Here is a 16687-nt window from a genome sequence, read left to right as displayed (position 1 = left end):
GTGGAAATACCAACATGATTAAGCACCTCTGGGCACCTGGGCCAGGCTGTGGAACACACTTTTGTTTTACTATCTCAATAAACCGCTTCATGGCTGGAAATTCCTGTGAGAAGTCAAGCTCACCAAGACACTATGACCAAGGACCTACTTGGGATCAAAAATTGCTTCATGGCTTTCCTCTGAACCCCCTGCCCACAGAAAGAAACACAGAGGGGTCAAGGGATCAGACTGTCCTAGTTTCTGACACATACCTCTTCCAGTATTCTGTCATCTTCCGGTCCCCCAAACCACCAAGAGTTTGGAAATTCCAGCCACCCCTCCTGGACTGTCTCCTGCACCTGGAGGGCCTCCCATCAGGTGGGTCCCGTAACTCAGCCTAACCCAACTTTTAGTTGGCAGCCACAAACAGATGGGAGGGCCAGGTCAAGGGCTGTCTCAGGAACATTCCACAGACCCAGCAAGAACCTGAGGGCAGGGGGCGTGACAGGACGGGTTCAGCTGGCCTCCACCTTGAACACCCCTCCACATGGCCCAGAGACAGCAAACTGGAGAACCGAGGACAAATTCAGCCCACCCTTGACAACCCCATATCATCCTGCCCTTGATTTAATTTCAAATTTGTTGCTAGCACAAATTTCACACACAAAAACCTCGATTTCTGGCTTCTTTTGAAAAGTGGAAAGATCTGTTAACACTGGGCCCACACTCCCGTAGGCTACAGGTGACTTAAGCCAGGAACAACTTACCCCTTTGGTTGTAGCAAAGGTACTCCAGTTCACCCCAGTCCCCACCCGTTTTGTCTGCTGACACTGCGACAGCCTGTTGGACACCGTCCATCCAGTTACACCCAGCCGGTTCATGTATGTTGCCTGCCTGGCCTCTGGAAGGCCTTTGAGTTGGGACCCCAGCTCCAGATCAATAGACACATTCAGAAGGAGATCACCAGGGTCTACAGAGGTGCAGGAGCCCCCTCTCCCTGCAAAGAAGGGAGTCCTGCCCAGTGGCAGGCAGTGAGGGCTGAGGCCCTATCAGTGGACAGCCCCAACATGGCCCCAGACCCTCCTGGGCAACCAGAGATGCCCAGCCGCAAAGCGATACGAAGGCAGGAAGAAGTCTGACCTGGCCGAGGGAAAAGCACCACGTGGCGCAGGCAGGGTGCTGGTAACAGCAGCTGTCTCCATTTATTGTTGGTGAGGAAAATCCTAGTGCATTAATACAGTACTGTCTTTTCCCAGAGGCCTATTGAGGGAAGGGGCCCTAGAGGTGTCCCAGGGATAGCTTATGACAACAGTGCATCTACCAAGGGCTACTGGGCACGTTCCCTGTGGGGAAAGGTGGTTGTCCGCATTGGCTCCTTCTCTCCTGCAGCCATCCCAGACGGGGGAGAGAACTGACAACAGAGGAGTGTGAGGAGACAGGCCAAGGATGGCCACGCAAGGGGAGGGGCCGCTATCCTAGACCTGGGGTGGTGGACCTCAATTAGGGACCAGACCACAACGTGTTAAAGAACCACAATTAGCACCTACTCGAAGCACGCCCTCCCTAAGCTGATGACCCGGGAACTACAACTGGACCTCCTCCCTGAGGCCCTCCCTGATGGCCACAGCACTAGGGGGAGCCAGAGACGGCCCACCAGCTCCAGGATGGCCATCACAGCCCTGTGTCCCAAGAAGTGAGGTTTCCATGAGATAGAGGAGATGAGATAAGCATCTCCTAGGACTTTGAGGACAGAGGGAGGCATTTGCCTGTCAGGTCCACTCATGTGTGAAGACACAGCACAGATCCTCATAACCAACTCAACTCCATAAATAGAGCTCCCGAGTGAGAGAAACCCAGACTCGGGCTGGGGTCCCAAAGTCCTGCACTGGGAGGCACGATAGGGGCCGCCCAGTGCTGGGGCTGGGCAGGAACCAGCGGCCAGTGCATCCAAGAGGGCAGACCCCTAGAAGCGGAGACCCAGACCAGAGGGCAGGCATCAGGGTTGGGGGAAGGGCCTTCCGGTGCTGAATTTTGATGGCTGAGAATACCACCTGGTATGGAAGGAAAGAGGGACTAAGGGGCGCTTCTTCCACCTCAGCGGGGGCTGGGCAGAGTACGGGGTGGGCGTGGCCAGCCATTACCCCTCCCAGGACCCTGCTTGCTCTTCAGATCAGTCACAGCATCCAGAGTAAACGGAACCTACTGGGCAGGGTGGAGCCATAGCTGCCTGGGGCTCAAAGAAGAGGGAAGAACATTCTTTGGCCCAGACCAGCCAGAGGACCCTGAGGAGGGGGAGGCTGTCGCCCAGAGGCTCCCTCCCCAGAATTCATCTTTCCTCTCAGCTGCTTCCCACAGCAGAGCCAGGGATGAGCCAGGAGGGTGGTGTCTGTCCCCAGCCACTCCCACGCTGTTAGCTCTTGTCCCCAGGGGACTTGCTCTTGGTATCACGCTTGTTTCCCAGCAGCTTCAGCATCTTCATGGTCTTGAACTTCCCCTTCTTCTTGCCTTCGGTCTCAGCCTCCTTCTGGAACTCTGCAAAAGAGAAAGAGGAGTGCTTAACAGGAGTGGGGGGCGGGGGAGTCCTTCCTAGGTAGGCCTGGGGACAAAGGCATGGGAGAAACCACCAATGACAGGGGCTCAGCCCAGCTCCATACCTCCTCTCAGAGGCGCCCTTGGCCAGTCACTCACAGCCTGTTTCTTCATCCACAGAATGGGGCCATACCCCATTCTGAGTTTTGGCAAGAACCAGGAGACAAACATAAATGACAGCACTCTGGGAACTCTGAAGCAGGGAGTAAGTGCATCTCTAAAAGGCGCCTGCTGCCCTGGACTGGTACTCACAGCTCTGTGTGTTGCTGAGGCCGAGCGAGTACCAACTGTCAGAGCTGGAAGAAACCTCTGGGGACCATCTGTCCAAGCCTCTCATTTTATAGACAGAAAAAACATGGTTCTTTGAGATGGACTAGCGCCAGCTAAGTACTTTACATAGCTGATTGCAGGGCTCCTCTGCACACCTCAGGTGGCTGTTATCATTCCCATTTTGCAGGTAATGGCGTGGGGGGAAGGGGCTGGCTCAAAGTCACCCAGCTCATAAGTGGCAGCACTGAACAGGAAATGGAGCAGCCTGACTCAAGTGTCCTGATTTAACCACAAGATCACGGAGTCACTGGTGGAGATGAGATGAAAACCCAGGGCTCCTGACACTCTTCAGTATCCCAGGCACTATTCATGCCCCTGCATGAGCCCAAGGACAGCTGCAGAGCTCAAGAGGGGTGCACAGCTTAAGGCAAACCCACCCTGGAAAAGGTCCCCCCACAGTCCTGTGGGTGTCAGGGCATCCCACACCTATCCTCGGTACCCAGCCACAGGCTTCCTGGCTATAGGCCGGCCTGCCTCCCACACACAGCCCACAGCAAAACACAGGCTCAGGTGCTTGGGCACCTCCATCCCTACAGCACCCACTCCAACCCTCTGTTCAACCCGCCCCCTCACCCTCCACGCCCAGGCTGAGCACACACACGGGTTCATGTGAGTCAGAGCCCCCTGGCACCAGCCTCGTCGCCAGGAGGGGCCTCACCTTTCTTCTTCTTTTTTTTTTTTTAATATATATATATTTTTAATTTTTATTGTGCTTTAAGTGAAAGTTTACAAATCAAGTATGTTTCTCATACAAAAATTTATACACATCTTGCTATATACTCCTAGGTTGCTCTTCCCCTGATGAGGCGGCAGACTCCTTCCGCCTACTCTCTATTTTTGTGTCCATTCGGCCAGCTTCTGACCCTCTCTGCCCTCTCATCTCCCCGCCAGACAGGAGCTGCCCACATAGTCTCATGTGTCTATTTGATCCAAGAAGCTCATTCTTCACCAGTATCCTTTTCTATTCCATAGTCCAATCCAATCCCTGCCTGAAGAGTTGGCTTTGGGAATGGTTCCCGTCTTGGGCTAACAGAAGGTCTGGGAGCCATGACCTCCAGTGTCCTTCTAGTCTCAGTCAGACCATTAAATCTGGTCTTTTTATGAGAATTTGGGGTCTGCATCCCACTACTCTCCTGCTCCCTCCGGGATTCTCTGCTATGTTACCTGTCAGGGCAGTCATCAGTTGTAGCCAGGCACCATCTAGTTTTTCTGGTCTCAGGTTGATGAAGTCTCTGGTTTATGTGGCCCTTTCTGTCTCTTGGGCTCATAATTACCTTGTGTTTTTGGTGTTCTTCATCCTCCTTTGCTCCAGGTGGGTTGAGACTAATTGATGCATCTCAGATGGCCACTTGCTAGCATTTAAGACCCCAGATGGCACTCACCGAAGTGGGATACAGAATGTTTTCTTAATAGATTTTATTATGCCAATTGGCTTAAACGTCCGCTTAAACCATGATCCCCAAACCCCCGCCCCTGCTACGCTGGCCTTCGAAGTGTTCGGTTTATTCAGGAAACTTCATTTTTGGTTTAGTCCAGTTGTGCTAACCTCACCTGTATTGTGTGTTGTCTTTCCCTTCACCTAAAATAGTTCTTATCTACCATCTAATCAGTGAAAACCCCTCTCTCTGTTTAAACTATTTCTCGAATTCTTATAATAGTATTCTCATACAATATTTGTCCGTTTGCAACTAACTAGTTTCACTGAGCATAATGCCTTCCAGATTCCTCCATGTTATGAAATGTTTCACGAAGTAATCATTGTTCTTTATCGATGCGTAGTATTCCGTTGTGTGAAAAGTACCATAACTTATTTATCCATTCATCCAACAAAGGGCACCTTGATTGCTTCCATCTTTTTACTACTGTAAACACTGCTGCAATGAACATGGGTGTGCATATATTTGTTTGTGTAAAGGCTCTTATTTCTTCAGGATATATTCCAAGGAGTGGGACTGCTGGATCATATGGTAGCTCTATTTCTAGTTTTTTAAGGAAGCGCCAAATTGATTTCCAGAGCAGTTGTACCATTTTACATTTCCACCTGCAGTGTGTAAGTGTTCTAGTCTCTCCACAACCTCTCCAACACTTAATATTTTGTATTTTTTTGGATTAATGTCAGCCTTGTTGGACTGAGATGGAATCACTGTAGCTTGATTTCCATTTTTCTAATGGCTAATGATCGTGAGCATTTCCTTATGTGTCTGTTCGCTGCCTGAATGTCTTCTTTAGTGAAGTGTCTGTTCATATCCTTTGCCCATTTTTTAATTTGGTTCTTTGTCTTTTTGTAGTTGAGTTTTTGAAATACGTAGATCTTAGAGATCAGATGCTGGTCGGAAACGTCATAGCTAAAAACTTTTTCCCAGTCTGTAGGTAATCTTTTTACTCTTTTGGTGAAGTCTTTGGATAAGCATAGGTGTCTGATTTTTAGGAGCTCCCGGTTATCTAGTTTCTCTTCTGCATTGTTAGTAATGTTTTATATACTGTTTATGCCATGTGTTAGGGCTCCTAGCGTTGTCCCTATTTTTTCTTCCATGATCTTTATCATTTTAGATTTTATATTTAGGTCTTTGATCCATTTTGAGTTAGTTTTTGTGCATGGAGTGAGGTATGGGTCTTGTTTCATTTTTTTTGCAGATGGGTATCCAATTATGCCAACACAATTTGTTAAGCAGACTGTCTTTTCTCCATTTAACTGACTTGGGGCCTTTGTCAAATATCAGCTGCTCATATGTGGATGGATTTATGTCTGGATTCTCAATTCTGTTCCATTGGTCTATGTATCTGTTGTTTTAACAGTATGTAGTACAAGGCTGTTTTCACTACTGTGGCAGAATAACAGGTTCTAAAATCATGTAATGTGAGGCCTCCCACTTTGCTGTTCTTTTTCAGTAATGCTTTACTTATCCAGGGTCTCTTTCCCTTCTATATGGAGTTGGTGATTTGTTTCTCCATCTCATTAAAAAATGTCATTGGAATTTGGATGGGAATTGCATTAAATCTATAGATTGCTTTCGGAAGAACATTTTTAAAATGCTGTCTTCCTATCCATGAGCAAGGTTATGTTTTTCCACTTATGTAGGTCTCTTCTGGTTTCTTGCAGAAGTGTTTTGTAGTTTTCTTTGCATAAATCTTTTACATCTCTGGTAAGATTTATTCCTAAGTATTTTATCTTCTTGGGGGCTACTGTAAATGGTACTGATTGGTGATTTTCTCTTCGATGTTCTTTTTGTTGATGTAGAGGAATCCAGCTGATTTTTGTATGTTTATTTTGTATTGTGATACTCTCCCGAACTCTTCTATTAGCTTCAGTAGTTTTCTTGAGGATTCCTTAGGGTTTTCTGTGTATAAGATCATGTCATCTGCAAATAAAAATACTTTTACTTCTTCCTTACCAATCTGGGTGCCCTTTATTTCTTTAACTAGCCTAATTGCTTTGGCTAGGACTTCCAGCACAATGTTGAATAAGAGTGGTGATAAAGGGCATCCTCGTTTAGTTCCTAATCTCAAGGGGAATGCTTTCAGACTCTCTCCATTTAGGATGATGTTGGCTATTGGCTTTGTATAAAGGCCCTTTACTATGCTGAGGAATTTTCCTTCTATTCCTATTTTATTGAGAGTTTTTATCATGAATGGGTGTTCAGTTTTTTCAAATGCCTTTTCTGCATCAATTGATAAGATCATATAGTTCTTGTCTTTTGTTTTATTTATATGATGTATTACATTAATTGTTTTTCTAATGTTGAACCATCCCTGCATACCTGGTATGAATCCCACTTGGTCAGGGTGAATTATTTTTTTGATATGTTGTTGAATTCTACTGGCTAGAATTTTGTTGATTTTGGTATCAGGGATATACTGGCTTCGTAAAATGAGTTTGGGAGTATTCCGTCCTTTTCTATGCTTTGAAATACCTTTAGTAGTAGTGCTGTTAACTCATCTCTGAAACTTTTATAGAACTATGCAGTGAAGCCGTCCAGGCCAGGGCTTTTTTTTGTTGGGAGTTTTTTGATTACCTTTTCAATCTCTTCTTTTGTTATGGGTTTATTTAGTTGTTCCACCTCTGTTTGTGTTAGTTTAGGTACGCAGTGTGTTTCTAGAAATTCATCCATTTCTCTAGGTTTTCAAATTTGTTAGAGTACAATTTTTCATTGTAATCTGATAAGATTCTTTTCATTTCAGTTAGGCCTGTCGTAATATCACCCATCTCATTACTATTTCAGGTTATTTGCTTCCTCTCCTGTCTTTCTTTTGTCAGTTTGGCCAAGGGTTTATCAATTTTGTTAATTTTTTCAAAGAACCAGCTTTTGGTCTTGTTAACTCTTTCAATTGTTTTCCTGTTCTGTATTTCATTTAGTTCTGCTGTAATTTTTATTATTTGCTTTCTTCTGCTGCCTGAGGGTGTCTTTTGTTGCTCTCTTTTTATTTGTTCAAGTTGTAGGGACAATTCCTTGATTTTGGCCCTTTCTTCTTTTTGCATGTGCACATTTATTGACATAAATTGACCTCTGAGCACTGCTTTCGCTGTGTCCCAAAGGTTCTGATAGGAATTGTTTTCATTCTCATTGGATTCTATGAATTTCTTTATTCCATCCTTAACGTCTTCTATAACCCAGTTGTTTTTGAGCAGAGTATTGTTCAGTTTCCAAGGGTTTGATTTCTTTTCCCTGCATTTTCTGTTATTGATTTCTACTTTTATGGCCTTATGGTCAGAGAAGATGCTTTGTAATATTTCAATATTTTGGATTCTGCTAAGGCTTCCTTTATGACCTAATATGTGGTCTATTCTAGAGAATGTTCCATGTGCACTGGAAAAGAAAGTATACTTAGCTGCTGCTGGGTGGAGTGTTCTGTGTATGTCTATGAGGTCACGTTGGTTTATTGTGGCATTTTGATCTTCTGTGTCTTTATTGAGCTTCTTTCTGGATGTTCTGTCCTTCATCAAAAGTGGTGTGTTGAAGTCTCCTACTATAATTGTGGAGCCGTCTATCTCACTTTTCAATGCTGTTAAGAGTTTGTTTTATGTATCTTGCAGCCCTGTCACTGGATGCATAAATATTTAATATGGTTATATCCTCCTGATATATTGTCCCTTAAAATCACTATATAGTGTCCTTCCTTATCCTTTGTGGTGGATTTAACTTTCAAGTGTATTTTATCAGAAATTAATATGGCCACTCCTGCTCTTTTTTGATTTTTGTTTGCTGCTTGATCTATTTTTTTTTCCATCCTTTGAGTTTTAGTTTGTTTGTGTCTCTAAGTCTAAAGTGTGTCTCTTGTAGGCAGCATATAGATGGATCGTGCTTTTTTATCCATTCTGCCACTGTCTGTCTCTTTATTGGTGCATTTAGTCCATTTACATTCAGCGTAATTACAGATAGGTATGAGTTCAGTGCTGTCATTTTAATGTCTTTTTTTGTGTGTTGCTGATAGTTTCTTTTTCCCACTTAATTTTTTGTGCTGAGTAGTTTATATATTGTCATTTCCTCTTATTCGTTGTTGTTGATTTTGATTCTGCTGAGTATTTTTTTCTTGTATTTTATTTTGATGAGTAGGATTGTTAGTCTCCATTGTGGTTACCTTAATATTCGCCCCTATTTTTCTAGGTGAAAACCTAACTTTTATTTCTTTATATCACCTTGTCTTCCTCTCCATATGAAAGATCTATTACTACATTTCTTAGTCCCCCTTTATTGCTTTAATGTTGTCTTCTTTTACATAATGACATCGCTGTTTCCCTGTTTTGAGTGTTTTTTTAATGTTGATTTATTTTAGTGATTTCCCTACCTGGGTTGACATCTGATTGGTCTGTCCAGTGTTCTAGTCCTGGGTTGATATCTGGTATTATTGATTTTCTAACCAGCGAGCTCCTTGTAGTATTTCTTGTAGTTTGGGTTTGGTTTTTACAAATTCCCTAAACTTCTGTTTATCTGGAAAGGTCCTAATTTTGCCTTCATATATGAGAGCCAGTTTTGCTGGATATAAGATTCTTGGCTGGCAATTTTTTTCCTTCAATGCTTTATATAAGTCATCCCATTGTCTCCTTGCCTGCGTGGTTTCTGCCGAGTAGTCCAAGCTTATTCTTATTGGCTCTCCTTTGTAGGTGACTTTTTGTTTATCCCTAGCTGCTCTTAAAATTCTCTCTTTATCTTTGGTTTTGGCAAGTTTGATTACAATATGTCTTGGTGACTTTCTTTTAAGATCTTCCTTATGTGGAGTTCGATGAACAACTTGGATATATATTTTCTCATCTTTCACAATATCAGGGAATTTTTCTGCCAACAAATCTTCAACAATTTTCTCTGTGTTTTCTGTTATCCCTCTCTGTTCTGGTACTCCAATCATTCGTAGGTTATTTCTCTTGATAGAGGCTCACATGATTCTTAGGGTTTCTTCATTTTTTTAAATTATTTTATCTGATTTTTCTTCAAATATATTGGTGCCAAGTGTTTTATGTTCAATCTCACCAATTTTGCCTTCCACTTGCTCAATTCTGCTCCTCTTTCTATTGAGTTGTCTAATTCTGTAATTTTATTGTTAATCTTCTGAATTTCTGATTGTTGTCTCTCTATGGATTCTTCTGGCTTATTAAATTTTTCATTATGTTCTTGAATAACCTTTTTAATTTCTTCACCTGCTTTATCTGTGTGTTCCTTGGCTTGTTCTACATATTGCCTGATCTCCCTCCTGATGTCTTGAAGAATTCTGTATATTAATCTTTTATATTCTGCATCTGACAATTCCAGGAATACACCTTCATCCAGAAGATCCCTTGATTCTTTGAGAGCCTGCTGAAGCAATCATGGTCTGCTTCTTTATGTAATTTGATATTGACTGTTATCTCCAAGCCATCTATAAGTTATTATATTAATTTATGTTTGCTTACTGTATCCTAGTTTCTTGCTTTGTTTTGTTTTGATATGCCCAAATAAGTTGCTTGAGTGAGCTGGCTTGATTATTTTCACCTTTGAAGCCCTAACGTCCTGTCACCAGGTAGCTAGAGCTGTTATCAGGTATATCAGTCTAGGAGTCCATTCACTTTTCTTGTATGGATTCTGCTCAGGTGTATAGGTAGTTGGTCATCAAGTACGTGGTACAGGCTCTGTCCTACAGTCTTAGAGGGGCAGGGGTGATTGGCATAGGTACCAGTATCTGGTTGCAGCAGGGAGTCTCACTCTGAACAAGTCAGGGGGCTGAGAATCGTCCCCCGAGTATCTCTGAGGAAAGTGTGTCCCTCTTCCCTATGGCGTACAGGTGGGTGGGTTCTGTAGACGGACCACGGGCACCCAATGCTTTCAGTTGTAAGGACTAGGAGGTACCAGTTATCCATGGACCCCTGTCGTGGTTGGCTGGGTGACTGAGTGGAGCCACTCAGGTGAATACCCTGTTTAATAGGCAAAGCAGTGTCAAACATCAAACACCCACCTCTCCACCGCACAGCTGAAGCAGATGCAGTCTGCCAACAAGGGCCTATTCTCCACACAGGTCCATGCACAGGGGAAAGGTATTCATAGCCCACAGACCATTTATGCCTGGGCAGGTGCTGCTTCTGTCCTGAGCTCCCCAGGTTAGTGGAGCTGGCAGATTATCTTTTTCCCCAGTTGTGAATTTATTCCTTCTCCAAGGCCAGGAGAATGGCCCAGAGCACTCAGCAGGACCCAGGGAAATCAACAACCACCGAAGCCAGCTCGGGGGCTGGGGGCACAGTAAAACATACGCAAGTGCTTAGCTTTTGCTGAGAGTGCCGTTATTCTCTGGCTCTGGAGGTGTGAGTAGGCTGTGCAGCTGGCTGTTTCTCCCTGAGGAAACTGCAGCCAAATGCTACCATCAGCCTGCCGTCGCTCCCAGGAATGGTGCCTGAGGGGTCCCGGTGATTCAGGTCCAGCAATTCCTCTCCACTTGTGAACTGTCTCTCCCTCCCCCTGCCATTCAGTCCATTTTCTAACTTTGCCTTTGATGTTCAGGGGTCCTAGCTTGTCATAAATACAATCGTTTCACTTGTTTTTTCAGGTCTTTGTTGTAAGAGGGTTCACCAGAAGCATGTGACTACTCTACCGTCTTGGCCCCACCTCTTCTTCTTTTTTTAAATAATTTATTTTATTTTTTGATGTTGAGAATATACACAGCAAAAACATACACTAAATAGTTTCTACATGTATAATTCAGTGACATTGATTACATTCTTCAAGTCGTCCAACCGTTCTCACCTTCCTTTTCTGAGATGTTCCTCTCTCATTAACATCAATTCACTGCCTCCTAAGGTTCCTATCTAATCTTTTGAGTTGCTGTTGTCAATCTGACCCCATATAGTTCCTAAAAGAGCACAATGCTCAAGGCAGACATTCTGTACTAGTTAAGCTAAACTACTGTTGGTTTTAGGAAGACTTCAGGGCATATTTTTGGTTTAAGGTTTAAAGATTATTTCAGGGCAATAGTTTCGGGGGTTGATCCAGCCTCCATGGGTCCAGAACTCACCTTTCTTCTTGATCATGGCTTCCAACATCTTGTCTTCCTCTTCCTCCCTGAAACAAGACAGGAAAGCTAAGCCTCCATAGGAGGAAGGAACAGATGATTTCCAAGTCCCCTCCTGCCTCCAGTTCTACCCAGAATCCAGCAAGGGCACACTGGGGCTGTTGGTGGGGCGGCAGGGCTGGCCTGGCCCTGAGTGGGAACCACGTCTTGGGTGCTGCCCAACCCTGACCCTTCCCAGGGAAGCGCCCCTGACTGGAGGTCCCCCTCCCTCAGCCGTGTCACCTTTGCCGGTCCTCATCCAGGCAGTTGATGATGGCATTGCGCTGCTCGATAAGGGTCACAAGTTCTTGCATCAGCACCTTCTCCCGTCCCCGGTCCTCCTCTGTCCAGTCCTTTTCTGTCCAGGGAGTAAAGATGGGGGGCGTGAGTGGTGGGAAAATCCTCCTGCCTCCCCTAGGAGGCCAGGACCCACCACCTAAGAGAGAAGTGCAGGCTGTGGGCCAGGCCCGTACTGGGTATTATAACGGCAGAAGGGAGGGGCTCCAAGGGAGGAGGTAACAAGTTCTTGGGGAAATGCAGGTCTTTATATAAGAGAGCAAGAATACTAGACTGTTACCAAACAACTCCCTCCTAGGGGGCCAGTGCCACACATGATCTGAGAACACAGGCCAGCGTGAGCTCAGGGTTCCCCTGTGTTCACCCGCCCATCCCACTAATGTTTGCTAGTGGTTTTTGCAGGGAGGCAGGAAGCGTGCCAGGTCACCAAGGGTCCCCAAAGGTGGTCTAGCCAGCAAAGCTGGGCCAGAGATGGGAGGTAACAGGGAGCCCCAGGGAGCTCCACACAGGAGAAGTGATGTGACCCAAGAAGCATACTGGGACATTCGTCCAAGGCCATGGAAGAGCCCCCAACTGCCCAAAAGAGACCAGAGGGGATGCTGGGGACAGGGATCCCAGCCAGGCTTCCCTGATGTTGTATACACCTACTGCCCCTCCTCTCAAGGCCCCGGGGCCATCCCACAGGACCATCCTCAGGGCCTTCCCCCCCAACACCTGCAGCCTCCTAGAAGTTGGGTGCTGTCTTGGATTGAATTTCATCCCCAAAAAATATGTGCCAGCTTGGCTAGGCCATGATTCCCAACATTGTGTGGTTACTCCTATTTTGTGATCAGATTTTCCTCCATTTTGTGATGTGATTTAAATCATAGCCTCCATGCTTGTGGTTATGGCCCCATTTGGGAGTGAGCTGTCCATTATGTTAATGACACAGGATCACCCTGTTGCCATTGAGTCAATTCTGACTCATAGCGACCCTATTGGACAGTGTAGAACTGCCCCATAGGGTTTCCAAGGAGTGGCTGGTGGATTCGGGCCAACCTTTTGGTTAGCAGCCAGCTCTTAAGCACTGCACCACCAGGACTCTTGAGGCAGGATTAAAAAAAAAAAAAAAAAAACCAAACTCAGAGCTGATCCTATAGGGCAAAATTAGGTCATGTTATAGAGGATTAGGTTGTTTGTTATGTTAGCAAGGCAGGATTAGGGTGGGATGTAACACACTTTTACAGGTTACAGCCCTGATCTGATGTAAAGGGAGTTTCCCTGGGGTTGTGGCCTGCATCACCTTTTATCTTACAAGAGATAAAAGGAGAGAAAAGCAAGCAGAGAGGGAGGGACCTACTACCACCAAGAAGAGCTCAAAGCAAAGTGCATCCATTGGACCCAGGGCCCCTGTGCCGAGAACCTCCTAAACCCAGGGGAAGATTGATGCCAAGACACACAGAGGTCTCCAAGGAACACCAGGCCCACAGATGTTGAAAGGAGACAAGGACCTTCCCCCAGAGCCGACAGAGAAAAAGCCTTCCTCTAGAGCTGCCACTCTGAATTCAGACTTCTACCCTCCTAAACTGTGAGAAAATAAATTTCTGTTTATTAAAGCCATCCACTTCTGGTATTTCTATTATAGCAACACTAGACTACGAAGACAGGTGCCCACTCTCAGCCTGCCCTCCACAGCATCTTCCACCAAGGCCTCCCTGTCTCCAGGCCTTCTCGACCACTGCCCCCACTTCCCTACGTCCCCACCCCTTGCCGAAACATGGAGCAGATGGCCCAGCAGACTTCAGAATCATCCACCCAAGTTCAAATCCCATTCTTCCACTTCCCAAATCTGAGACCTGGGTAAATTATTGTCCCCGATATGTTGTTTTTGTCAGGTGCTGCCAAGTCAGTTCTGACTCAAAACAACCCTATAGACAACAGAACGAAACACTGCCTGGTCCCGGACCATCCTCAAAATTGTTGTAATGTTGTAAGCCTATTGTTGCAGCCACTGTGTCAATCCATCTTTCTGAGGTTCTTCCTCTTTCGCTGACCTTCTACTTTACCAAGCATGATGTCCTTCTCCAGAGGCTGATCCCTTCTGATAACACGTCCAAAGTATGTGAGACAAAGTCTCACCAACCTCGCTTCTAAGGAGCATTCTGGCTGTACTTCTTCCAGGACAGATTTGTTATTCTTCTGGCAGCCCATGGTATATTCAACGTTCTTTGCCAACACCATAATTCAAAGGCATCAATGCTTCTTCTGTCTTCCTTATTCACTGTCCAGTTTTCATATGAATCTGAGGCAACTAAAAATACCATGGCTTGGGTCAGGTGCACCTTAGTCTTCAAGGTGACGTCTTTGCTTTTTAATACTTTTTTTTTAATATAATTTTTATTGTGCTTTAAGTGAAAGTTTACAAATCAAGTCAGTCTCTCAGATAAAAACTTATACACACCTTGTTACATACTCCAATTACTCTTCCCCCTAATGAGACAGCCCACTCTCTCCCTCCACTCTCTCTTTTTGTGTCCATTTTGCCAGCTTCTAACCCCCTCTACCCTCTCATCTACCATCCAGGCAGGAGATGCCAACATAGTCTCAAGTGTCCACCTGATCCAAGAAGCTCACTCCTCACCAGCATCCCTCTCCAACCCATTGTCCAGTCCAATCCATGTCTGAAGAGTTGGCTTTGGGAATGGTTCCCGTCCTGGGCCAACAGAAGGTCTGGGGGCCATGACCACCAGGGTCCTTCTAGTCTCAGTCAGACCATTAAGTCTGGCCTTTTTATGAGAATTCAGGGTCTGCATTCCACTGCTGTCCTGCTCCCTCAGGGGTTTCTCTGTTGTATTCCCTGTCAGGGCAGTCATCCGTTGTAGCCGGGCACCATCTAGTTCTTCTGGTCTCAGGATGATGTAGTCTCCGGTTCATGTGGCCCTTTCTGTCTCTTGGGCTCATAATTACCTTGTGTCCTTGGTGTCCTTCATTCTCCTTTGATCCAGATGAGTTGGGACCAATTGACGCATCTTAGATGGCTGCTTGCTAGCGTTTAAGACCACAGACGTCACTGTTCAAAGTGGGATGCAAAATGTTTTCTTAATAGATTTTATTACGCCAATTGACTTAGATGTCCCGTGAAATCATGGTCCCCAAACCCCCTGCCCCTCTGCTACACTGGACTTTGAAGCATTCAGTTTATTCCAGAAACTTCTTTGCTTTTGGTTTAGTCCAGTTGTGCTGACCTCTCCTGTACTGTGTGTTGTCTTTCCCTCCACCAAGTTCTGATCTACCATCCAATTAGTGAATACCCCTCTCCCACCCTTCCTCCCTCCCTCCTCTCGTAACCACAAAAGAATGTTTTCTTCTCAGTTTAAACTATTTCTCAAGTTCTTATAATAGTGGTCTTATACAATATTTGTCCTTTTGCAACTGACCGATTTCACTCAGCATAATGCCTTCCAGGTTCCTCCATGTTATGAAATGTTTCACAGATTCCTCACTGTTCTTTATCGATGTGTAGTATTCCATTGTGTGAATATACCATAATTAATTTACCCATTCATCTGTTGATGGCACCTTGGTTGCTTCCATCTTTTTGGTATTGTAAAGAGTGCTGCAGTAAACATGGGTGTGCATATATCTGTTTGCGTAAAGGCTCTTATTTCTCTAGGATATATTCCGAGGAGTGGGATTGCTGGATCGTATGGTGGTTTTATTTCTAGCTTTTTAAGGAACCGTGCTTTTTAACACTTTAAAGAGGTCTTTTGCAGAAGATCTGCCCAATGCAATGCATAGTTTGATTTCTTGCCTGTGTTTCCACGGGCAATGACTGTGGGTCCAAGTAAAATGAAATCCTTGACAACTTAAATCTTTTCTTCATTTACCATGATGTCCCTTACTGGTCCAGTTGTGAGGATTCTTGTTTTCTCTATGTTATAATCCATACTGCAGGCTGTAGTCTTTGATCTTCATCAGTAAGTGCTTCAAATCCTCCTCGTTTTCAGGTTGTGTCATCTGCATATCACAAGTTGTTAATAAGTCTTCCTCCAATCCTGACACAGCATTCTTCTTCACAAAGTCTAGCTTCTCAGATCATTTGCTCAGCATACAGATTGAATAAGTATGGTGAAAGGATACAACCCTGATGCATACTTTCCCTGATTTTAAACCACACAGTATTCCCTTGTTCTATCTGAACAACTGCCCCGTGGCACATAGGTTTCTCACGAGCACAATTAAGTGTTCTGGAATTCCTGTCCTGTGCAGTGTTATCCATAATTTGTTATGATCCACACAGTTGAACACCTTTGCGTAGTCAATAAAACACAAGTAAACATCCTTCTGGTATTCTCTGCTTTCAGCCAGGATCCATCTGATATCAGCCATGGTATCCCTTATTCCACATCCTCTTCTGAATCTGGCTTGAATTTCTGGCAGTTCCCCGTTGATCTACCGCTACAGCCACTTTTGAATGATCTTCAGCAAAATTTTACTTGCATGTAATATTAATGATATTGCTGGATAATTTCTGCATTCCCTTGGATCACCTTTCTTTGGAATGGGCACACATATGGATCTCTTCCAGTCGGTTGGCTAGGTAGCTGTCTTCCAAATTTCTTGGTATAGACGAGTGAGTGCTTCCAGCACTGCATCCATTTGTTGAAACATCTTAACTGATATTCCATCAATTCCTGGAGCCTTGTTTTTCAGCCATTGCCTTCAGTGCAGCTTGGACTTCTTCCTTCAATACCATCAGTTCTTGATCATATGCTACCACCTTAAATGAACATCGACCAATTCTTTTTGGTACAGTGACTATCCCTGATATACATGTGGGGAAACTGAGGCTCAAGGAGGCTAAGTCCTGGTCCAGTGTCACACTGCTAGCAATGGTGGAACAAGTATTTGATCCCAGGCAGCCTGACCCCTCCAAGCTTTGGCACTAATGGTGACTTTATAAGGCCTCTGCAGCCTTATAAACTGGTCCCGCCCTCCAAGAATG

At 44.9% G+C, this 16687-nt stretch overlaps 1 protein-coding gene across 3 annotated transcripts in view; it reads right to left on the bottom strand.

Moving 5' to 3' along the window:
- Positions 1–8: 8 nt before the first annotated feature.
- Positions 9–16687, bottom strand: part of MICALL1 (MICAL like 1) — a 41454-nt gene continuing 24775 nt past the window's right edge. For 2 of the 3 annotated variants that reach the window (XM_049884406.1, XM_049884405.1), the window contains exons 14-16: positions 11650–11764; positions 11371–11417; positions 9–2511 (exon numbers count right to left, since the gene is read on the bottom strand). In XM_049884406.1, coding sequence (XP_049740363.1) covers positions 2390–2511; positions 11371–11417; positions 11650–11764 — 284 coding nt within the window. In that variant the 3' untranslated portion in view covers positions 9–2389. The other variant, XM_049884407.1, reaches the window with a different exon arrangement.

Source organism: Elephas maximus, chromosome 4, assembly GCF_024166365.1.
Source record: "Elephas maximus indicus isolate mEleMax1 chromosome 4, mEleMax1 primary haplotype, whole genome shotgun sequence".
Classification (NCBI taxonomy): domain Eukaryota; kingdom Metazoa; phylum Chordata; class Mammalia; order Proboscidea; family Elephantidae; genus Elephas; species Elephas maximus.
Note: the sequence above shows the minus strand (reverse complement) of the source record. Positions and strands in the feature narration are given on the sequence as shown.